Source organism: Haliotis cracherodii, unplaced genomic scaffold, assembly GCF_022045235.1.
Source record: "Haliotis cracherodii isolate W230 unplaced genomic scaffold, xgHalCrac1.p SCAF_4, whole genome shotgun sequence".
NCBI classification, from domain to species: domain Eukaryota; kingdom Metazoa; phylum Mollusca; class Gastropoda; order Lepetellida; family Haliotidae; genus Haliotis; species Haliotis cracherodii.
In genome coordinates this window covers 38,639,533-38,664,288 of record NW_027266297.1, presented here as the reverse complement: position 1 = coordinate 38,664,288, position 24,756 = coordinate 38,639,533, and the positions used below count along the sequence as shown (strand labels likewise).

At 38.0% G+C, this 24,756-nt stretch overlaps 2 protein-coding genes and 1 non-coding gene across 11 annotated transcripts in view; 2 read left to right on the top strand and 1 right to left on the bottom strand.

Moving 5' to 3' along the window:
* Positions 1-3,741: 3,741 nt before the first annotated feature.
* On the bottom strand, positions 3,742-22,885 carry LOC139480254 (uncharacterized). 7 transcript variants are annotated; one of them, XR_011654412.1, is made up of 7 exons: positions 20,773-20,816; positions 10,700-10,780; positions 9,464-9,979; positions 8,820-8,952; positions 8,067-8,161; positions 4,933-5,175; positions 3,742-4,706 (listed from the first exon to the last, which is right to left on the bottom strand). XR_011654412.1 is itself a non-coding variant. In XM_071263296.1 (6 exons), exons 2-6 carry the CDS (start codon positions 10,773-10,775, stop codon positions 5,051-5,053), a joined length of 945 nt encoding a protein of 314 aa, XP_071119397.1. In that variant the 5' UTR covers positions 10,776-10,780; positions 22,867-22,885; the 3' UTR covers positions 3,742-5,050. The 7 variants fall into 7 exon arrangements, 6 of the variants coding, with proteins under 6 accessions (XP_071119397.1, XP_071119393.1, XP_071119395.1 ...); XM_071263296.1 differs by lacking the exon at positions 20,773-20,816 and adding an exon at positions 22,867-22,885 and having other exon boundaries at positions 3,742-5,175; XM_071263292.1 differs by having other exon boundaries at positions 3,742-5,175.
* Positions 5,090-5,163, top strand: Trnat-agu (transfer RNA threonine (anticodon AGU)). The gene has a single exon. It is a non-coding gene; the product is annotated as a tRNA-Thr (tRNA).
* LOC139480253 (receptor-type tyrosine-protein phosphatase alpha-like) overlaps positions 13,805-24,756 on the top strand; it is a 30,564-nt gene continuing 19,612 nt past the window's right edge. For 2 of the 3 annotated variants that reach the window (XM_071263291.1, XM_071263289.1), the window contains exons 1-2: positions 13,974-13,994; positions 19,491-19,558. The gene's annotated coding sequence lies outside the window, so the exon portion shown is untranslated. Of the gene's footprint in view, positions 13,995-19,490; positions 19,559-24,756 lie in introns of all 3 variants that reach the window. The other variant, XM_071263290.1, reaches the window with a different exon arrangement.

The window sequence follows — 24,756 nt, the reverse complement described above, 5'->3', positions numbered from 1 at the left end:
GTCAAAATTGACTTTGTACAATATCACATTTGCAACCCATTGTTGTAGCTTTCAAACCTATTATAAATCTTGCGAAAAGCACCCGAGGACAATATTGACAATTTGGCAATAGACTAAAAACGTGACAATTCCAAAAGAAGAAAAAGAAGAAGAACGTATCGTATATTTAATTTGAAAAAAAGGTGGGCAATTGTGGACAACTCCCGGTCGTATAGAGCTTCGAGACACTATATATAGAGAGATACGTGACAGTTAAAATGTTAAAATATGTACATGCCACTGGCTCGGCCACTGTGGCACTCTACAACAAACTTACATAGTGATCAAACGGAACTTGCATTTCCGCAGTGAACATATTTGGGCAAAAGAACATATGAGGAGAGACAGGCATGTAGAAACAGGACGATCCCTCTACACAAGCATCCATGACGTACCCTCGTGACATAGGTAACACACAACAGCAGTGTGTATGGGAATATTATTGGGTTGATTCGAAATCTAACCCAGCCACTGCAGCAAACATGCATGTCTTCCCAAGCGGGGTCAGCGTGACCTTGGACATGACCTCCCGGGTCACACCTGTGTACTGGCCTCAACCGTCTACAAATTCCTCAAACTCACTCAAAAATGCCCGACCTGTTTTGAGCAATTCCCATTGAAAGATATACGCTTGGTGTGAATGTCAACACACAGAACCCAGTGTTAGAGCGGCTGAGCCGGGACTATTTGCTCTACAATATTCACACCCCCTGTGAAATACCATGCTGGCTTGTCGCTGCTATCTCGGTGTACATGCACGGCATTGTCAACGTGCTCTCTCTCTCCCCATACCCCCCCCCCCCCCCCCCCTCTCCCCATACCCCCCTCCCCCTTACACAGTTTTTCATTTTGAAGATAATTCAGATTTAGGAGAAACACGAGCAGGAACTAGAACATAGAATCTACATTTAGCCATCTGCACCACGAAGTCTACACTTTTAGTATAATTACGAACTTGTAATAGTTAGATACAGTTGTTTCTATAAACAATGAGGAAGACACTGCTAAGCCACTAATAAATCAACGTCCCGCGTCATAAGGGCACTCCACAACGCAACATAACGATTTCAAACACAATAATTGTCATGTATACGGCTGAACAGCACGGTAGTGGCTGTGCAACGCCGGATGTAAACTGTCGTCTTGATAAATGTACATGCACGGAAAGTAGACACAGTGGGTTTTTTGTGTTTTTTCATTAAATCGGATCTTTCAGTCGAGATATGAAACATTCCCTGAGGCATGGTACTGACATGGCGACTACCGTCAGTCATGGATGTGGCATGCGTATACTCGACTAGTCACATCGTGTGATTGGTTTCTTTGTTATTATTCCAGCTAATGACGACGACCTGTAAATAATCAAGACCAGTGATTGATATTGTAAGCAACGATAAACACCGTCGGGGTTTCATGTCAGCCAAACAGCCATTTCACTGAGACTGATCATTCGATCCATTAAGTTGCCACTACATATCACCGTAGGTTACTGAGGACCAATTATACCCGGAATGTGTTTTCCTGCTGGTTACATAGTGGGCAAGAGAGAAGCTATTAGCTGCTGCAGCCGTGGCTGTAGCACTGGTTGTATCGATGGTTGTAGCCATGGCAGAAGTGGTGGTTGTAGCAGTGATTGTAACGTTGGTTGCATCGATGGTTGTAGCGCTGCTTCTAGCGTTGGTTGTTGCGGTGATTGTAGTGATGGTGGTAGCGGTAGTTGTAGCTGTGGTTGTTGCAGCGGTTGTAGAGGTGATTAGTGAACTCGAAGATGTCTTAGATTCCCTGCAGATGCAGAGACAGTAACCATGGCAGTAGCAGTGGTTGTAGCGGTGATTGTAGTGGTGGTGGTAGCGGTAGTTGTAGCTGTGGTTGTAACCATGGCAGTAGCAGTGGTTGTAGCGGTGATTGTAGTGGTGGTGGTAGCGGTAGTTGTAGCTGTGGTTGTTGCAGCGGTTGTAGAGGTGATTAGTGAACTCGAAGATGTCTTATATTCCCCGCAGATACAGAGACAGTAACCATGGCAGTAGCAGTGGTTGTAGCGGTGATTGTAGTGGTGGTGGTAGAGGTAGTTGTAGCTGTGGTTGTTGCGGCGGTTGTAGCGGTGATTAGTGAACTCGAAGATGTCTTAGATTCCCCGCAAATGCAGAGACAGTGGGCGCCGACGTGCGTTTAGTTTCAACAAGTATACATAACTTGTGTGTCCTTTCAAAACATCGTTATTTAGATCGGCTGGTTTGAGATACAGCCACGTATGTCTTATGTTAATGTGTCAGTATGTTTCTGATAAAATCACAATGAAACATGAAGTCATGTAAAAGTTATAAACTAAAACATAATGAGTTAATAGTATTGTGTGAAGTTCCTTTTTTTGCGTCAGTGGTGTTTATAAAAACCCTAATATTTTTTTTTTTTATAAACGACTACTTTTGTATTAACAGAAACATTCAGAACACAAATATATGCTTATTCACAGTACACTAAAATTCGGATATTCATCTCATGATTATAATAAAAATAAAATAAAAGCTACAAAACCCTTTCGATATTCATAAGAAATCTTAACTCATAACTCATGATATGTTTTTTTAAATATATATTCATCGTTTTGAAAAATACGCTTTCGTGTTTAAACGACGCACAGAATGCTAAACGTTAATGTTAACCATTAAATTGTTGCAGCAAAACTGATCGACAGTGTAGGGGAGACAACTCTAGCCGAGATTAGCTGCTCTGCACCACGCGTCGGTCGGACGTCCCGGCGAGATCTGTGAAGAACGAAGTCTTGGACACAACAAGAGGCTAAAGGGAAAGTGTGTTATGAAACAGAGAATTCCCTTCGTTGTCTTCTACCCTTCATGGCGGAGTTACGGTGACATAGCGGCTTGGGAGTCTGCAGTTTTGAGACACATCTCTAGTGTGTCACTCAGTGTTACATATTATAGCTTGCTAGGCTTCACTTTACTGAACATGACTTTCAGGAAGTCTACAAAAGACTTATACACAGGAGCCCCGATTTACGGTAGCTAAGTATCGAATGTTAGCAAGAGCTAATTTGTGTTCAAACTTACAGAAATTGAAAAATCCACCATGCATGGCGACTTTGGTGATATTGAAATTATGTGCAAACTGTGTATAAGATCATACAGTAAATGATGACGGATTTAGTACACATATTGCTAGCCAGGAAACCATTTATAAAGTTAAACTCAACTCAACGAAATAGTTGATTTGAATGACAGCTCCATCTACTGGCGACCTAATTCCGAACCAAAGACAAACACTCAGCCTATGAAGGCATTTCTTTAAAATAATTGTATTTTATTTTGCTAAAGAAAAGATTTCCACCTCTGCTGTTCATAACTCGTGTGGAATCAAGGAAACTAGACTTGGTTTAGGTTAATCTAGACGAGCCAAGATTTTTGGTAAATTTAAAAATGAAATAAAAATTGGGGAATATATGTAAATATATTCCACAGTCATGGCAGAGCTATCAAAACCATTGCATCGGTATTGTACGCAAGAACCTTGTGGCAATGTCTAAATAACAAAACAGTCACTGAAACTTTCAAATTCACATGAGCGTTATGACAGTTTTATAACATGTTTTTCCTAATAAAATATATTTGGTAAATGACAGAAAGGCAATTGATTAAATATAAAGAACACAATTGTTCGAAATTCATCGATCTCTTGACAAATAGTAAGCATTTGTCAAATTAAATAAGTAAATTCACAATAAGTATTCTGATAAGTGGTACACTACCTGTATGGAGTGAGTGTTCTGCACACTTCACAATGTCAAGGTGTAAACAAGCGGATATCGTGTCACGTGACTAGAGGTGAATGTCACGTGGAAGGCATAAAATCCAAAGTATTGACAGTTCTCTGTTTGTAAGGGTGACAATCAGAACGGCAGTAGGCAGCTCCCTTGTCGATCGTCGCGTTTACTTTCAACCACCATACATAACTTGTGTGTCCTTTTAAAAGATCGTTATTTAGATCGGCTGGTTTGAGATACAGCCACGTATGTCTTATGTCAATGTGTCAGTACGTTTCTGATAAAATCACAATGGAACATGAAGTCATGAAAAAGTTATCAACTAAAAAAAATGACTTAATTGTATTGTGTGAAGTTCATTTTTATTGCGTCAGTGGTGTTTATAAAAACCCTAATATTTTTGTTATAAACGACTACTTTTTATTGACAAAAACATTCAGAATATATATATATGCTTATTCACAGTACACTTAAATTCGGATATTAATCTCATGATTATAATAAAAATTTGATAATAGCAACAAAACCCTTTCCATATTCAAAGAAATCTCTGCCAAAACTCATAACTCATGATATGTTTTTTTTTATGAATATTCTTCTTTTTGAAAAAATACGCTTTCGTGTTTAAACGACGCACAGAGTGCTACTCGTTAATGTTGACTATTTAATTGTTGCAGCAAAACGGTTGTGTGGCGTCTTCACATGGTGATCCATAGTGTAGGGGAGACAACTCTAGCCGAGATTAGCTGCTCTGCACCACGTGTCAGTTGAACGTCCCGGCGAGAAAATTGGGGAATACATGTATATATATTCCACAGTCATGGCAGAGCTATCAAAACCATTGCATCGGTATTGTACGCAGGAACCTTGTGGCAATGTTGGCAATGCTCTAAATAACAAAACAGTCACTGAAACTTTCAAAATTCACATGAGCGTTATGACAGTTTTATACTATGTTTTCCTAATAAAATATAATTGCGAAATGACGGAAAGGCAATTAATTAAATACAAGGAATAAAATTGTTCGAAATTAATCGATCTCTTGATAAATAGTAAGCATTTGTCAAATTAGATAAGTAAATTCACAATAAGTATTCTGATAAGTGGTTCACTACCTGTATAGAATGAGTGTTCTGCACACTTCACGATGTCAAGGTGTAAACAAGCAGGTATCGTGTCACGTGACTAGAGGTGAATGTCCAAAGTATTGACAGTTCTCTGTGAGGGTGAAAATCAGAACGGCAATAAGGCAGCTCCTGTGTCGGACGTCGCGGCTCTATAGCTCAGTTGGTTAGAGCGTCTGCCTAGTAAGCAGAAGGTCGTGGGTTCGACTCCCCCTGGAGCCTTTTTGCATTTTCCTTTAAAACAAAACCACATTTTGCAGACACATTTATTGTTTAGCACATGCATGATGATATGACACTGAGCGGTAACAATTGAAATTAACTACAGAATGTAGTTTAATATCGTAAATTATATGAAGGTAGAGTGTTGAATGGGGAGAAGTGAAAATATATCACTGGCACAAGTCTTTATACCAGGCGCGGTGGGATAGCCTAGTGGTTAAAGCGTTCGTTTGTCAGGCCGAAGACCTGGGTTCCTTTCCCACATTGGTACAATGTGTGAAGTTTGTTTCTGTTATTCCCCGTGGTGATGATGATGGAAAATTGTTAAAAGCGGCGCAAAACAATACTCAGAAGCGATTAATAATTGTAATCATGACAAGGAGGTTCTTAAAACCCTTCATACTGTTGCATGTTCATATCGCGCATAATTCATGAAGGTTGGTGTAGATTACAATGGAGTACCGTATTAAACAAACGCCCGGGCGTATATTCATTAAAGACACTCTTTATCCCCGACGTTTAATCACAAACTAAAAATGGAGAGAATTCTGCGCACAAAAACTACCCAGCGTTTGCTACCGGCGTTTAATCGAGACCCTGACCTTCATTCGATATGAACTTGGCATGATATAGGAGAGTGGGTACAAGGTGGTGTCTTTATATAAGAGATTAAATGAGTTGATGTTATATTGAACATGGTGTATATATGTCACGTTCTCCCACTCTGTCATTCCTGTATGTATACTAGAGGAGGGTAGGCATTGAGTCTTGCTTGACAACGGTATAAGGATCTATACCGAAACGTCGCTTTTTACAGTATTAAAGAGGTTGTTATCCATAAAATTGTGCCTACCCTGTCATCTGTCAACTTCTAAGTAATGCCTATTCAACAATTTATACCAAAGGAGTTCTTATCCATACTACACCTTGTCAAGCTGCTTCTAAAGGCCTATCAAGATTGATACTGTAATTATAGTGAAGGGTCTGCAAAACCGGGAATACATAACAAGTTTAAAAACTAATTGGCTTCAAAACCAAAAGAATATTAAAAACACAATTTGTACGGGATCAAGTTATATATGATGATATTGACACAGAGAGAACAAAATACACACAATTCTATATCAGTTCAAGTATGCACTGCAAACAGTTTGTTTTTATCTGCGTCATTTCGGTTTATTTGTGCCGATCTTGGCGGCAGAGCAACTAGGACCTCTTGTGTTTCAAAAATGCTTCTTCAGTGCTACGTTTTGGATAAGCCAGGTTCAGGAAAATCCAAAATTGTGTATGCATATATCCCAAAAAATGATAATCAACAATAGGAATGAAATTTAGAATGACAGGTACGATGATAAGATATCAAGCAAGTCATCAAGCCTGACCACCCGAAGCAATTTATTCGCCTCTTATGACCAGCTGTATGATTCAATGACCTACTCGAACTCGGGCCACCGCCGGGGCATTCGTCAATAAACTCTTCCAACAAATAAATCTATCACAGACAGCACAAGTTTCGATTGTTGAAGAATGCTTTGCCTACCTTTATATATTTATCTCTAGTTCTATAAAATTTACATGTTTAGAATTAAAAAAACAAACTCAAAAATACATCTTCTAGAAGACTGTATACTGTTTTGTCATTTACTGTTCAAAAGCATTATGTATTTTCAACCAAAGAAAACAAATCACAGCGAATGTCAACAAACGGAAATGTTAAACTGCCTTAGCCTTTAACTCTCATCAGTTTCTTAAATCAAAGTCAACTGACAGAAAGATTTAGACAAATTATGATGTACTGTTTCAGTAAAATAAGTTATGAAAAATACCCGTTTTTGGGGAACCAATAAATAATTAAATTGTGTTGTCCATAAACGATGACGTATTACACCATCTTCAACAACACATTCTACAAATTATTCATTCGCATTACTTTCTTTGTTAGCTGGTATCATAAAAGGGAGGCAACTCTACCCTTTCTCCTGACTTCAAATATAAAAAAGCCGGTCATTCTACTCCTTGACGTAAAAATACGCATGACGAATTTCAAAAATCCAATACACTAACAACACTGCGTAATTACCTAGAGTAGCCGTTTCAGGCTGCGGACACTTATGTCTGAAGAGGCGACTAATGCGATCGGGTGGTCAGGCTCGCTGACTTGGTTGATGCATGTCATCGTATCCCAATATAGCTGAAATTGCTGAGTGCGGCGTTAAACAACAAACAAAGCAAGAAACAAACATGTAGCTCTTTGAAGATATTTGGTTACTTTCGAGAGCTATCATCATGATCTCAACGGAGTGAATAATGCACAAAACCTCTTTGTCCTGCTTATCCACCTGACACTTATCCATGCACACTGCGCAGTAGTGTAGACCCAATTCAACCAATAAGAACTACTATCTAAAGAATATCTCTATAGGTATATATGCCGAAATCCAGAAAAGTGAGAAAATACGATATTTTTTTACAGTCCGCACATAATAAGTTGACGTCTTTCCTTACGACGTCACAGCACAATTGTATCCCTGCACCCATAAGGTCCCTTTTCTCCTGGTGGGTCACATGTTTTATGGTTTTTGAAACCGTTGAGGATCACTTGCTCTCTTGTAAATGAAAGAACTTCACCTAGTGGTAGTTTTCCACAGTTTTTCAAAAGTCTTTGAGTAGTTTTTAAATCATTGAAATAATTTTTACTTCCATTTTCAGAAGCAGGTTATTATTGAATATTCGAATTTTAGCAAACAGTTATTAATAACCTGTCACGGCGCAAGTTCGCCCTAATGACTTCCAAATATTGTTTTCAGTGCAGAATTGAAGGGATATAAACTTTTGCTTTTGTACTCGCGTATTTGTCTGTTTAATCCTATGTCAATAAACACGGATTCACGAAACTTCATTACTCAAAATAACGTTGACTTTCACATTGAGGAGCCGATCAGACTCATCACGCTCCTCAACTGAATCCGTCTTCGATTGCATTCTTGTCGCTTTCATCCTGCAAAATAGAATTATGGTTGTACATTAAAGTATTTTCATCATCATCAAGCTACACCCATTGTATCCTTAGCTTCCACATCATCTTGGAATGTCACTAAACACAATCTAAAACACAAAGACAACATGAATATGTATATTGTAAAATCAGTCAATTTGTAAAATGGCTGAAATTGTCAGTCATTTTGTAAATTGACTGAAATATCAGACAGAATATTTGACACATTGGCGTAAACGTATTATGCAGCATAATGGACTTCGAGTAACCAGATACAAGTGGTACATCTAGTTGGTCAACTGGCTCAAGCAGAATGCATGGTAAAGCACAGTCGAGTAGAACTTGTTGCTGGCAACCCTGGCGATAAAGACATTATATCCATTCCTTTAACAGAACCTCGAAACATCCTGGCTGTCACCCTGGACAGGATTGATGATGACTCATACCGTTTAACACTCAGTGCCAGTGAGATTTTACAAATTGTCTGATTTTACACATTGACTTTAACATTTATATTATTTAATTTCATTTGACTCGGCATGTTTTTGTATTTCTTTTTCAAACAGAGTTGTTGTCATCATGTATGTGGTATGGTGAACGCAATTAATGAAGTTATTTCTGGAGTTCGCTGTATCGCCAGTACTGTGTGATGAAGACATACCTGGTGATGGCGATGCTGACGATAATGAAAGTTATTACTGCAGATAATACAGCAACGCCAGTGAGGAAATATGGGGATATTGACCATCTGTCACCAAGGGGTGTTGACGTCATTGCAGAGTGTTGATGTAACTCTAAAACAGAAAAACCCCATTGTACTCACACATTGCTTTTGTTGAAATTTAGTATGTTGATACACGTTGATGTGGACCTTCTGTTATGTGAAGATCCTGGTAAAGAGGTCTTCAACAACCCATGCTTGCCTTAAAAGGCGACTATGCTTGTCGTAAGAGGCAACTAACGGGGTCGGGGGGTCAGGCTTGCTGACTTTGTTGATGCATGCCACCGTGTACCAATTGCGTGGATCGATGCGCATGATGTCAATCACTGGATTGTCTGGTCAAGATTCGATTTTTTACAGACCGCCGTCATATAGCTGGCATATTACTGAGTGCGGCGTTGAACAACAACAACAACCAACAACAACAACAACAACAACCAACCAGTTATGTATTAAAAAAGTAAACAATGAGGAACAAGGAACTGTGGATTAAAAAATATTTATTATATATGTATGTGTAAAACAATATTATTTTATATAAATAAACATTTAATCGGTTTGGATGGTTCTTGACAGCCCCTTACCTGCTTTGTGAATGCCGTGTGTCTTGTTAACGTGACTGCTGTGAGTCTTGTTAATGTCACTACCATGTGTCAGGCTTAATGTGATTTTGTGTTTTATCGGCGATAGGTCGGCATCAGCAGAAGTGTTAGGCAAACATACTCCACTACTTTTGTCACATCGGGAACAGGTATATGGACATCGCTGTAAGCACCCAGGTCCGTAGAAACCATCCCTGCATTGCCCCACACAATCTCCAGTGTATCTCCCACACTTCCGACAAGGATACTTACATCTAGTACTACACGTTAACCCCCTCCACCCCTCCACACAGCCCGCCGTACAGTTGACGGCTCTACCATTGGCCAGGAGGGCACACCTTCCATTCAAACAGTGTCCTCGGCAGCTCCTCGTACAGTCAGACCCATAGAAGCCGCTGTCACAGTAGGAACATTCCTCGGGACATTGTTCCTCGGGACAGTAGTTCACACAGCCATCCTTCAAGAGTCGGCGAGTTTTATACACGCATTTGGTGTCACCTGCAAATACGACAGCATAGACACATCAAAATACGACATGGTGGAAGCTATTCTTATCAACTTGACTTTTGATCAATAATGAACTTAGTGCTGGTAACACCCGTGAAGATCCGGGGTAGAATAGGTCTGTAGCAACCCATGCTTGCCGTAAGAGGCGTCTAACGGGATCGGGTGTCCAGGCTGGCTGTCTTGGTTCATGCATATCAGTGTATCCACATTGCGTGGATCGATGATCGTGATATCAATCTCTGGATTGTCTGGTCTAGACTCGATTATTTACAGACCGCCGTCATACAGCTGGCATATTGCTGAGTGCGGCGTTATACAACAAACAACGAGTACTGGTAAATGTAAAATGTTGTGAAGGACAAAGATATTACAGACAGAAATGCAGTCCACCTAATCAATACATTGAAATATCCTTACATAGTGTGAGCTGTAGTTTCAAATACCTTCCAATAATTATCCAAGCGTTGATCATCGTTTTTCACATGGAAAATAAGTGAGGCAAATAAATGTCTGCACACTTATAGCAATTTGTGAAGATTGTTTCATTGGCAAATGTTTAAGAAAAGGAAAAGCGAAGAAACAAAGGGCATAATGCATAAAGAAAACAAGCTACATGTATTATGCTACTGTTGTGCTTATTAATATTAATAAATACTTTGCCAGTGATTTAATTTATTCACGTTTCAACTTCATAGGTGTGATTAATCTTACCGTGATACACCAGGAGAAAAACGTAAACAACAAACAGAAATGTTGGTTGCAATCCTCTGTGTCCATCCCGAGGCATTTTGTCTAGAGAAAAGAAATAACTGTATGCACAAATATTAAACCATCGAGCCACGTCCTGTTTTTCAACGCTCTGAAGCATAACTATTTTCTTCAAGAATGTTCGGGACAATTTTTTTTTTTCGATAAAATCCCATTTGGCTCCACATTTCCTGTACAATCCAATAAGTTTATGGATAAAGCTGGACAGCAGGTACTTCTAGTTATAGTTAAACATCGAATTACAAGAATACCTGTGTTTATATAAATATATATTATTAATGCAGGAGAATACCCAGCCTAGATTCTCTGTCTAAATAAATTCAATTTGGCGTAAAGGGCAAAATAACTGTGGACATTTTATGAATAGACCACTAAAAACCACCAGGTGTTCGCGAAACGTGTTAGCACGTCCTGTCCTACAGGTTGCACCCACCATTCACACAATATGCATAAATAAGTAAGTATTTATTAGCATTACTCCTGCCATGCGATATCAGCCTGTAAACAAAACAGACAATCAAATGATAGATGTACCAGAAATCCAGTTACACGATACTGTTATGACTGATTTTGTTGAAACTAATAAAAACGATGTGTTACTTCTTTATTACGTCTGCTGTGTACACGTGTACAATGTTGCTGCTTGTAAGTAAAGAAAAAATACGTTTAAGAAATATGTTCGCTTTGCAACACAAGAGGTCGCAGTTTTAAAGTCTCCACCCAAACATTTCTTTTGTAGTTGACTCAACATAGATAAAATCTACTGAGCTGACGTCGATATAAATAATCTAGTTGTGATCTTTGATTGCTGAACATATTGTAGGTTATACACCTGCACAATCAGTATGTAGCAGTGTTTCGTCTGTCTTCAAAGAGTTAGTAATTTCTGATTTCTTATGATATAAAATTGATTCAAAGCAAGACAAATGTTAAATTTTGATAGAAAGGAGATACCATTTCGGTTACACAATGTTTTACCATAACAAACCGCCTGACCATAATCATTATATATAGCTGCACAAAATGGCGGCAAGTTTGCTATGCGGATGAGTACGTAGGCAGTACAGTTTGCGCTTGCATATAACTTCGATGACCTACTTATTTTAGATTCCCGGGGAGAGATAGAGTTCTCCGAAACAAGATACCTACCTACTTTGTTAGAATAGGTGTCAGACACGGCGTCGTCTCATACCACCACGTTTATTTCTCTTCAATGTCATAGCAATTACATAATGACGGAGTACATGAAGAATTGTTTGTGGTGACACGAAGCAGATCCACGGAGATTAAAATAATTCAAATTCATTTTTTGGCACAGCATATTCATGAATAATGTGTTTACCAACGGGTGCCGCCAGTGGGGCAGGATTGAATTTTTATTTATTTTTTTATATTTCGCTCACCGTTCAGCGAACACCTGGTGAAAGATATGATAAGATAACACTTCATTATCCCGAAAGAAATTTGGGTTATATCAGCACAAGGTCTCAGCTAATTGATAAACACATATAAATAATAACATAACGAATAACTAGTGGGAAAGAAACTGCCAGACGATTAGGAGAACAATGTGATGAGCTCGAGTGCAACTGAAAATCCTGATTACCTGATTGGGTGTATTGAATTTGAGTTCAAGTGAACACGTTTGGTGCTTGATAAATCATGTTTTATCAAAACATGATAAGTGAACTGTTAACGTGTCATATCTATCGGTTATGAAACGGTGACTCTGTTCTATCATAAGTTCATTTCGACTTGGTCCCCACACTAATAACCACTTTGGGGGGTAGCATAGATGCCTTGACAAAATCGTTGTCAAGTCAGAACATCACAACATCCTTGCCAAGAAACAAATCGTCTGGAATACACAGAGTCCAATATGCAGGACAGAATCGCAGACTCATTAAAGATGCAGATGCAGACAGGAGACATCAGCATAATCCACTATGTTTATGAACACACAATGCCATTTAGAAAGTGGTCAAATGTAACAAAAGTTATATTTGGGATAACACTTTCTTAGTAAAGTACAGATTCTCTTTGGTTGAGTCCCGAGAATCTGTACTTTACTAAGAAAGTGTTATCCCAAATATAACATTTGTTACACTATATCTATGCTGCATCTCATGTGTTATACGTAAAAATTAATGCAAATTCCCAAATGGATCTCGTGATGGAGAAATCATAACCATCTATGATTCGAATGATTTGTCGTACTTAAACCATGTAATGGTTGATGAGAAATCATTTTATAAAATCAATTGCATAATGACCTGTAGTTAAGTCAGTTTTACTTCTTTAAAGTGTATGTTCAGAATGGCCATTGAATTCCTCGCCCAGAATCAACTGCAACAACAACAGTGTCCATTACAGTTTGAGTGAGTGAGTGAGTGAGTGAGTGAGTCGTTTTTAGCAGTATTCCAGCAATATCACGGCGGGGGACACAAGAAATGGGCTTCACACATTGTACCCATGTCGGGAATCGAACCCGGGTCTTCGGCGTGACGAGCGAACGCTTTAACCACTAGGCTACCCGACCGCCCCTTGAGGGCAAAGACACATGTTGTTACTGGGATCTGACATACAAAGTAAGAACACCCTACCGTGCCTTGCCGGACTCTACTTGATAATGTTTTCTATTTGAAACAGAAGGAAGTGGAGTTCATGTTACTTCCCTATCGGTCTGCCGCGTTATGGTGAATATGGTTTTACGCCGCTTTTAGCAATATTCAGGCAATATCACGGCGGGGAACACCAGAAATAGGCTTCACACATTGTACCCATGTCGGGAATAGATCCCGAACAAATGCTTTCATCACTAGGCTAACCGACCACTCCTTGCCTCTTGATGCCCCGCATTCTGACTTATGGATATGAATAAGTTATGATCAACAGCCGTTATACACTGAAAACACCATACATTTGTACATCGAAAAGGGTGATATTTTCATAGATATGTAAGGAAAATACAATTTCATCAATTCCTATATGTTAATATAGAGAGGATGTGTACTTACGTATTTTCTTACAGATATTCGTGACCTCATTATTGTACAGACATTACATGTATACGTAGTTGGTGCTTCGCAGTAAATAACTTCCTTGTTACCGTGTACCACACTGATAAGCGTCACTGTGTTTGCGCAATACAGGCGATTGTAGACGGCGCTGTATTGTGTCTGTATTTATTGCCAACTCACTTACTAGCGGAGATTCTTAGAAACGGCAGTGTTTTTAGGTAAGTTCAGACTAGATGCGTTTTAAATATGTTTCATTATGATGATATGTGATGATATGCATAATCCAAAATAAAACTGGATCAATGAATTATCAGTTTTATTGCATTGCGGTTAGGGTTCAATATCAAAAAGGATAATCACAGCTCAGTGGTGCGATTGAGCATATCCTGTGTAGGAATATCGGCCCCATGCCTGTATTGTGAGATGGTTTTGTCTGTCTTCTTTTTTTATGCAGTAAATATCTCAGGTTCTCAGTTAGGATTTTATGATATTATTCTTATGAATAGCAAAACAGTAAGTTGTCGATTACACAGTAACATAGTAAGTTGGGAAAACCCGGTCTAAATTTAGCTTTCGTCCAACCTGAGCTGTTTTCAGCCAACACCTGTTTACACAATACCCGTGTAGCGATCATAAAGTGGAAATACCAACTGGCGTTAATGGTATGTAGTAATGAACTAGTACGTGCCCTCATGGCCAATCAGTCTGAAATGTTGTTCTTACGATATACGCAGCATGACCGCGTCCGTCGCATGGCAGGTGTATTGCTGTGCGGCGTCAGACATAACACTTACTTTCTTATGCAAATTATGTTTTCGCGCAACAACTGGTGTTATCACTGATTTTCAGTTATCCATTCATGTGATTTATTGACTTTTACGTCCAATGGAATCTGTTTAGGTGAGTAATCGAGTTATTCTCGTTAACGTTTCATAAATATGTGCAACATACTCGGTAACAGAGCATGACAGGTACTATGTTGAATCGAATATTTCGTGGTAACCAACAATCTTGCTGGTTATATTAATTATATTATTATAATAAAAGGGCAACGGGGACAAAAGTATGACAGATACAGACGTATCTCCACCTAGTCTGACAACAGAAACACTCATTATTTTTTTACCCTTTGGTTTTAGGTATGTTGTTAATTATTGTTAATGAATCGCCGATAACTGCCTATAGGGAATCATATTCTGTTTGCACTCAGCTACTTTGAAGACACAGGACCCGAGGCCATCTCGAATGAAGATAAAACAAACCTCTATTTGTTTAGTTCTCAAGCACACATCATTATGACAAAGGAATGAAGGTCTCATAAAACTTCAATTTTGCACGTGTCTTTGGAATCTGTAATACCATATTTAAGTCGATTTCCACACAAGCTTTGAATATTTTACAATCTAATCTTTAACCTACTTTAGTATTTGCTACTGGCTATCGGTATGGAATGAGAAATGTTTTTCTTTTGTGGTCATCTGATTGTTTGAAAAAAACATGTAATTGTAAAACGTCTCATGGAATCTCTCGTGCTTCCATTTTGGAATGGTGTGTGGGAGCTTTCTTTGTTATTTCATGTCATTGTATATTTTGACTGCCCGATCGAATTCTTGTATTCTACCAAATCACGGGAGAATGTTCAATGATGCTTTGTACATTGCTGCGGAACACCAACCTAACCATACACAGCGACAGCCACATAAAGTCTGATTTATGGATATGAAGATGAAAATACTCAGTTAATTGAAATGTTTTATTAAATGTTATTTTGAAGTTTCACATTTATGTACATTTATTTAAGTACAAACCTTTATGTTGTTAAAGTGTTATTTTTCAAAGATGATATTTAAAAGTTTAGTTTGATTGTTGTTTGGTCGCATCTGGGGATATAATCTAACCCGAAATCAGAATGGGGTTTTCAAAATTTTAAATCTCTGATTTACAATGTAAGCAATATCCATGAAGCAAACTATTATATTTTACCTTTCATGTTAAGTTTTGCTTTTGGTGGAATTATACACCTTTTTGGTACATTTATGATTTGGAACGGTACAGTTATCAATTACAAATTGATCTATATGTGTTTCGACATGTAAGTGCACTGATGGGACATTGAAAACTTCAGAAATTGAATATTGTCAGAAATAGAATTGAAAATGTTAATTACCCATTGCTATATTTTGCACCAATAACAGTAAAATATCTATTCAATGTGCAGGTATTCTTGTAAAGAGGTTCTTGGTATATTTCCCTGTGCAACTTTGACCCACACATACAAGATTATTCAATTGTTATCCAGGAGGCAGAGGGCAGTGCACGTATTTTATAGTGTTTTTTTATCGATTACGTCGTCGCTATATGGCCGAAACAACTTTGATGAAACGTTAAAGTTTACCTCTCTCACTATTTACTACGGTTGTTATTTATTAAAAAATAAATGCTTTGTTAGATAATCAAGCGTATAGTTGACAAAGTCATCTATATCCCCCGCCCATTTTAACACGTTATGGTCCCAAACCAGGTAACTGACCCAACATTTCTCTTAGCCCATGTCAAAATAGCTGCAATGGAAATTCTAAAATAAACATTTCTAAAACTCCTTAATATCAAATGGCACTAGTTCAGTATGCGCTTTATATATAGACATGCAATGTTTGGCAAGGAAATATTTAACAGTTTATTTGTTATACTACTTAAGTAAACCAATCCTATATTAAAACTTAAATCCAACTTGTTGTCATGGAAACATAAACAATAAAAAATTCTAAAAGTGCTATATATCAAAAGGCACCAGTTCAGTATGTGCCTGGTAGACATGGGAAGTTTTGTAAGAAAGTATTTAACGGTTTTTGAGTTACACTCTGGAAACGAACACCACCCCTGTAGAACCTAAGTCCAACTTATTGCCATGGAAACGTGAACAATAAAAATTTCTAAAATTCCTAAATAGCAAGAGGCACCAGTCCAGTATGTGTTTTTGTTGGAAAGTATTGAATGGGTTTTGAGTTATGCTCCGGAAACGAACAGCACCCTTATAAAACCTAAGTCCAACTTGTTGCAATGGAAACGTAAAAAATAAAAAATTATAAAATTCCTAAATAGCAAAAGGCACCAGTTCAGTATGTGCCTAGTAGACATGCAAAGTTTTATAAGGAAGTATTTAATGTTTTTTGAGTTACGCTCCGGAAACGAACACCACCCTTATAGAACGTAAGTCCAACTTGTTGCCATGGAAATGTAAAACATAAAAATGTATAAAACTCCTAAATAGCAAAAAGCACCAGTTCAGCATGAGTTTGATAGACATGCAAAGTTTCGTAGAGAAACACATAACGGTTTCTGAGTTATGCTCCGGAAACGATTTCGGGACGCACACACGCACACACACACACACACACACACACACACACACACACACGCACGCACGCACGCACGCACGCACGCACGCACGCACGCACACACACGGACGGAACCCATTTCTATATCCCCGGCCAACTTTGTTGGGGCGGGGGATAACAAAACAAAGACTCACGTTGACCTTCAAAGGACGCTTTTGTTAAGACAAAAACATGCAGTGTCTTACCTTCATTGGGTCCAATAATACTGTGGTAGACATCTATATGGATTAATATAACTATTACTATTACACAAGCGATAGTAATGAACAAGTTTCGTCACCCGTTTTGAAGTTACAGCCGTTATTTAGGGCGCTTTCAGCCTTACATTGTTTGTTGCTATCAACCAATGCAATCACACTGAACGCATGGCCTCCTTTGCTGACACGCTACCGGATTAGTATTACACAACGTAGCAACACCTGCCCCCCATGTCCTATCATTTACAACGTTCCCCTAAGACATGTTAGTTTTTCGATACACAAAGAAATCGTTTACTTGGGCGCTTGAATAATAGTACAAGTCTCTTACGTCTGGCATTGAGTACACTTTTCATTTAAAGTGATATAGCTTGAACTTGTCAGCCAATACGACACAAATTCAGATGGTACCAATACCAATAGCTATATTGCACATAATTATGCAATCTCTTACGTAAGTACATTTGCTGTATTAGAAGTGTCTTAGTTGTATCTAATAATAATATTACCAGTCAATGTTTGTTATGTCTGCTGACGCACTTTTTAGAAACTCGAAATATATCACTCAGTTTACACATAAAGATGTCATGTCCGTTAAAACAGTTTTGACATTAAATCCATATAGTCCTATGCTATACATACATGTATACATAAACAAACCAAAAGGTTTGTATTGCTAATATCAACAAACTGGCATATATACAGTACAAACACTATTTTGTTGATCATAATATTCAATGTTCCTATTCCAATTATGGATTGAGAGGTTAATTGTCCTTTTTTGGCATATAACATGTTTATCACATCGAGTGACCTGACCATGTTGATATCTTCATCAGTAGCACAGAAAGATTATGTCTACTTGATCATGTCACGAGTCGGAGATACAATGCTATTTTCTTCATAGAAGCGATAAAACCCTTTTCATAATCATAAGGAATCTCTGCTTATTGAAAAATATGATTCCGAACATATTATCAGCATGCGTTTATGAATCATAATGAAATAGTGATGATACCAGGTGTTCGCTAAAAGGTGCGCGTATCAGGACCCTTCGGTGGCACCCTTAACAAACACATTAACATAAAAAAACAGATGTTCTGTCGACTCCACCCCTGTAGACCCTCACAATGTTTCTGAGACCGTTTAATACAAGACTTAAACATAACTATCAACAGACATACAGACAGACATATTTATTCGGTATAAGGCCTTACGTATCTACAAACGTTAATGATTTTATAGACATAGCACAGAAATAAACCAATGTTAAAGATGGCTTCATGGTTTCATTTTGAAAAGGACTAATTATTGTATGCATGGTATAAGGTTCATGAATAAAATTTCCAATATAGTTTTTTCCTAATTTCTAATTTCTAATTCATTTTTACTATTGGAATGACTCCTTGATTTGCAATATGGACATGATCTTTCATTATGTTCATTACATTCATTTCCAGTATATCTACAAGTTTCAACTGCAATATTATAATTACTCCACCTGAACCTAGAGATAACAATTCTTAAGTGTTTTGGAATATATCTACAAAAGTATCTGTCAACATTTAACATAGTCATATATTCTTTATATAATACACGCTTTGAAGATGCATTAACTGATGAATACCATGACTGTTTTAAATTATCACCTAATCTCTGCAAAAATCAAGTAAAAACTACTTTGCATTCACAATTTCTTGGACTTGTCAAATAAGCCAAAACCATACTGAAAGAGTATTTGCCTGACTTTTGATGTCAAAGTAATATGTCCTACATCATCCAAAGAACTTAACGACAACTATCAACAACTGCAACATACTTTCCCCTGGCACCCTCAAAATGTTCCACTGTCTTATCCAAGATCAGTACAAAGAGAGATATATTGCTGGGTCACCACATCCAAATATTTGTATGAAATAAAGCGACAAAACCTTTATCCGTAATCATAAGAGTCCATTATACGACCCCGACTATATCAAAAGCAATGTGTTTATGAATCGTTATCACTGGAAATGAAAATGGGACTGTTACGGCAAGCTTCAATACGGTTATAACTACTTAAAATAACTCCTCAATTGGTATGGCGTCAGCTATCACGGTATTCATTCGTACATTTCAGGTGGAGTGATATAACAGTTATTACGGCCGAAAGATAGGAGCGTCGGATATTCGTCACCTGCCCTGAAGGTGATTGTCCTTTAAGCAAAAACTTACATGAACAAAAACGTAGATATTTGTTTCTCTATAATCATCCCCGATAATCATAAGACATGTCTGCGAAAAGCAGAGTCCATTGTTCGGTTCCAAATACATATGACCCGTGAAGACGCCGGGGTAGAATAGATTTCAGCAAGCATGCTTGCCGTAAAATGCCACTAACGGGATCGGGTGGTCAGGCTCGATGACTTGGTTGATGCATGTCATCAATCCCAATTGCGTGGATCGGTGCTCATGATATCAATCACTGGATTGTCTGGTCCAGATTCGATTATTTACAGACCGCCGTCATATAGCTGGAATATTGCTGAGTGCGGCGTTAAACAACAAACCACCCAACCAACTACATATGTATGCGTGTGCTTATGAATGACTGTCAAATATATGATACAAGGTGTTCGTGAATAATTGAGCGAAAAGTGCTCCATCGTTGGTACCTTTCATAACACAAACACATGTAAAAGCAAGGCAATTGTTCACCTAAAAAAGGGAATTGCGTCGGACGGTCACTAATGCATTATATTTAGAAATGTTTCACATGTCTACCATAACACATTTGAAAGAAGTGTTGGGGCCTTCAAATCTCGCACGGTGCTCTTTGACATCCTTTGTGGACGATGCATAACAACGGGCATTGATACACCGGCAAAAAACCGAAGTATTAGAATTAGGTTTGTTTGGCTCAACAGATTAATTCCTACCTCATAGATCAATTAACACTTCGAATTGTCCGTTGAATGAAACTAAGTATAGAGGGTCTACAAAGTGAATCTAAGTTGATAATAACCACACTACGTCGAACTCTTATTGACAATATACCCAGATCATTACCATTGTGATGAACACATTCAAGGCAAACTGCAATTGGTCTACAACGTCTTTGCTGCGTTGTGTATTTCCGAGAAAAGATTTGGTTATGCGTAACACATGGCCAACCTAAGGCTATTCACAAAGTTAATACAATATCGCGGTAGCTGATGAATGTACTTACTACGCGTTGTACCTGTTTTACTCAAGAGACATAGATGTATCGCGGGTGAAGTCTTAAATAATTAAAACATATTCTGTAGTTTTGATGCTTTGAGTGACAACAGCGACATTAACATAGTCAATTTAGGCTAAATGGGGGTTTAATACAAAGATACGCCAAAGGGACTGAGGACTCTACCAACATGACGACTCACCTCGTGACATGAAAATAGGTTCACAGCTTCTTGTACAGGTACCCACTATTTCATGGACAGAACTGCTATTTTAAACCTCTGTGCGTTATACACGTAGCTGGAACTATGTCTGTCCTATTTCTGTCTAATGATGTAAGCAACTTTGTTAGTTCCACGTATTTTTACTCTCGTCAGCAAAGGAAGGTGAGTAATGGTTGATAAGTCACTGTTTTTCTATACATAGCTCATTAAAGTTTGTTGTCGTGTATTTTCAAGCTTTTTTGAGCATCATAGTATTTATTATATATTTTTTAGATAGAAAAATTATATATGTATCATGAAATTCACAAATGAGCCAAGAAGTTTAAATATTATTTTTAACAATAAGTTATAGGCGCGTTAATGGGGAGGGGAAATCACACTATCCCATACAGAGTTGCTCGTTCACTTCCGTTCACGGGATTTCTAACTAGACTGATGGAAAACCTATTATTTTGTCGTGACGTTGCCAAGTAGGTATTGGCTGCTTCACCAGGATGAGTGTGGCCTGAACGACAAACGATCAATCTATCAAGCAATTCAATCTTAATCTTTTGTTTGCCTAAACTCCTTATAGTGAATCACCTAAACCTACCGCACTCAGTAACAAAACCTATTGTTCATCATTTTCACATAATAATATGGACATTTATACTTTTCAGCTACCGGCTAGTTAAGGTATTTAGTTTATTAGTCAAATACAGTCATATACAACATGATATTCCCCAAAGTGATGTGAAAACCTAGAGGTGTTTTTTCATTGGATGTTTTCAGTATATGAAGAGATCGTTGCCTTGAGAATCTAGATCATTCGACCATTATATGTATAAATTTACCCATTGGTCTGGTCGGCTTTTTTAAGGAAATTGTGTGACTGGTGGGTGCTACCCGTGGGGCATGACATGCTTATCCTTTCCGCGAACACCTGTTGTCATCACGGATTTCTGTGATCCATTCATATACAGTAAACTACGGTTATAACGAACACGCTTATAACGAACTGACGGATATAGCGAACTTACTTTTTGGTCCCGACTACATGCTGTAGTCATGCTGTATATGTACTTATGACGAACTACGGTTATAACGAACTAAAATTAGTAGTCCCTTTGAGTTCGTTATAACCGTAGTTTACTGTACTTTTCACCACTAATTTGCCTTTTACGCCAAATAGAATCTGTTTCGACATGTCCCCGAGTTTCATCATAACCTCAGTAGCATGTATCGATGCCGAGTCAACCAAAGAAATGTTCTGGCCGAAACAATAAAACTGACGTAGGTAGGCACGCACCGGTCACATTTAAAAAAAACTCGATGTATATGTATATCGATACTGAAATTCAGTTTATTGATGTATGATTTTGTACATCTCGTGATATTGCCTAATCATATCCGCTTCGTGCTGTGATGTGTTTAGGTTTATTGTATTGGATTTACTGTACAAAACCCTCAGAATTCAGCTCACTGTGTACAGAAATCCATGGAAATTGTTGATCTACTATTTGGACAAAGCTTTCGTTTTTCAAGCATCTTTTTTTTAATTGTTATTATTTAATATCAGATCCCATTTTAATTTAATACATACACATTTGTCAGTAAAAATAAGATCCTAAGGAGGCAGAAAAAACACTATTAAGTAATGCAAACACTGCACACAACTTGATTTTTGCTATCGTTAAATTTAACTAATGTTAAATTAATTAAGAATTCCTTACGCTGTAAAAATGTTCTTAGAACGTAGTCACGTACAAGATATGTTTAGATCTCGATCCTAAACGGAATACACATTTGGTGTGTTCTACCATAACAGGTTTATGTTCTATACACATGCAATGAGCTATCGTTTCACAGCCTATACATCACCTAAACACATCATCAACATGATCTAAACATGATTAGAATTTCAGCATGGTTAAACATGTTTATAAGAAAGTACCTATCGTTGTTTATTACTTGCCCGTGAAGAGATCACCCGTTTAATAAACAGACAGCTGTATTACACATTGTGTAATACCAAAACGCGTGCTTGTGTACTGTCGGAACAAGTTTCACGAACAAATATAGAAAGAAACATACCTTGGCTTATTCAACGACATTGGGCTGTGGAGATGATAGATCACTGAGAGGAGCTTATGCACACACGATGACCCCAGCAACCTTGTTGCCAGGCTGACGTCACATGGCATTGTTTCGCCGATGGATCTTGCAAAAAAATTCCACAAATTACGTCGTCGGGTATTGTGACGTGAGTGTAAGCTTTGAGGTGCAGGGCCCCGTTCCACAAGGCGATCGTACTGTAGCGCAACGACAGTCGTAAGTCTATTTCAAAGTGTGTGAGTGGCGATAACCTTAGCGCTTCGATAACTTTGTGGAACGGACGCCTGAATTCTAAAGGTGGACCTTTGTATGGCATTAAAATAACACTTTTAAACTTTGATGTGTTTAAAGTTATTATATTATTTTGTTAAACTCAATTGGATTATGCCGTGAATCGTGTAGGTGTCAGCCTATTCACACTCAACTCAGTATAATTCTAAAAAAGTTATAAATGGCAAGTAATAAATAAAAGTTCTATCAATCAACAATATATTTGCCTTGCAATTTCAAACGAGCTCCCGTGTTATACCAATTTTATGAAACGAGTGAATAGTTCTGGTATCTGGTGAGCGAAAGCGAGTCAGATACCCCAACTATTCACCAGTTTCATAAAATTTGTTTTACACGGGAGCGAGTTCTATTCGTAATATGTCTCAAAGTATGTTTATAGTGTTTGGATAAATAAGGTTTCTCATATATCTATCCATGGTGACGTTTCTTTTTCGGTTCAGTATATATTAGATAACATGCACAGTTTTCCATATATGTAACTTCCTGTTTCTGTCGTCGCTTTCTGCATGGAAAGACCTCGGGCAGATCTGACCATTGTATGCGTAAGATTGAGATCTCCCGAGTTTAAGTTTATATACAGACGTACGGAAATTAACCTTGAACCATACTGATCATGTTCTTTTATATTTCGAATACAACCAATTGGGATCCTGTTGCAACGTTTAAGAGTAAGGTAGTACGTTTGGTTGAAATTTCAAGGCAAATATATTGTTGATTGATAGAATTAAAGGTTAAGCCTCACCGTGAACTCTCTTGACGATACTTAAGATATTAGGTTGTTTTAAGGATTCATTAAACGACTCTTAGATTGGGCAGTCTGTTTGAAAATGACTTTTTTGATGACAGTCCTTGTTGTTTTTTCCGCGTTGCTTTGATCGTTTATCTGATGTGTGCCTATTTATATCAGCTGTGAAGTGTGTAAAGCAAAGGAACTTAGGTCTGAACAGTGTGTAAACAACGCTATTGTAGAAGTGCTAAATGTAGACATTTCTACACACGAATTATGGAGAAGTACCAGACATTTCTCAAGAAAGGGAACCAGTTCAGTACAATTCACCCCTGAAGATTGGTATGAAGGACTATAGTAGTGCCTTGGTTGGAGTAGACCATAAGTTTAATCCTACGTTGATAAACACACTACAAGGTATTGAATGTGAGCCCAGTGATATTTTGGTAGTACTTGTGAGATCGAGTAAGTTATATGTGAATTGCCAAAGGGCAGGGCACAAGGATCTGGCGGTATTTTACATGAATACTTGACATGTGCAGTAATATGTATATCACCATATAAGCACTTGCCTTTCAACAAAATACTTACAGAGGGTGTGCTTCCTTCAGTATGGGCGGAATCTATAATCGTCCTACTGCAAAAAGCAAGTAAGACTGTCCAGACAGCTACATAGACATATAATTGATGTCAGTTATTGAAAAAACAAACTATTCACCAATCAGTTAAACAACAGAATCAGTCAATGGTGTGATGTAGAGGACAAGACATATAGAAATCAGGCTGGACATAGCAAATGTTTAGTACCACAGGTATCATTGGTGTTCTTCAAACCTTACATTCAAAAGACG

Bases quoted from the DNA above. Each gene is read 5' to 3' on its own strand.
- LOC139480254 (XM_071263292.1), bottom strand. The intron at 8,953-9,463 runs GTAAGGGGCTGT...TTTCTGTTTTAG, and splicing joins ACACGGCATTCACAAAGCAG to AGTTACATCAACACTCTGCA. The intron at 5,176-8,066 runs GTAATGAAGTTT...TTTGTTTTAAAG, and splicing joins GAAAGTCAACGTTATTTTGA to GAAAATGCAAAAAGGCTCCA.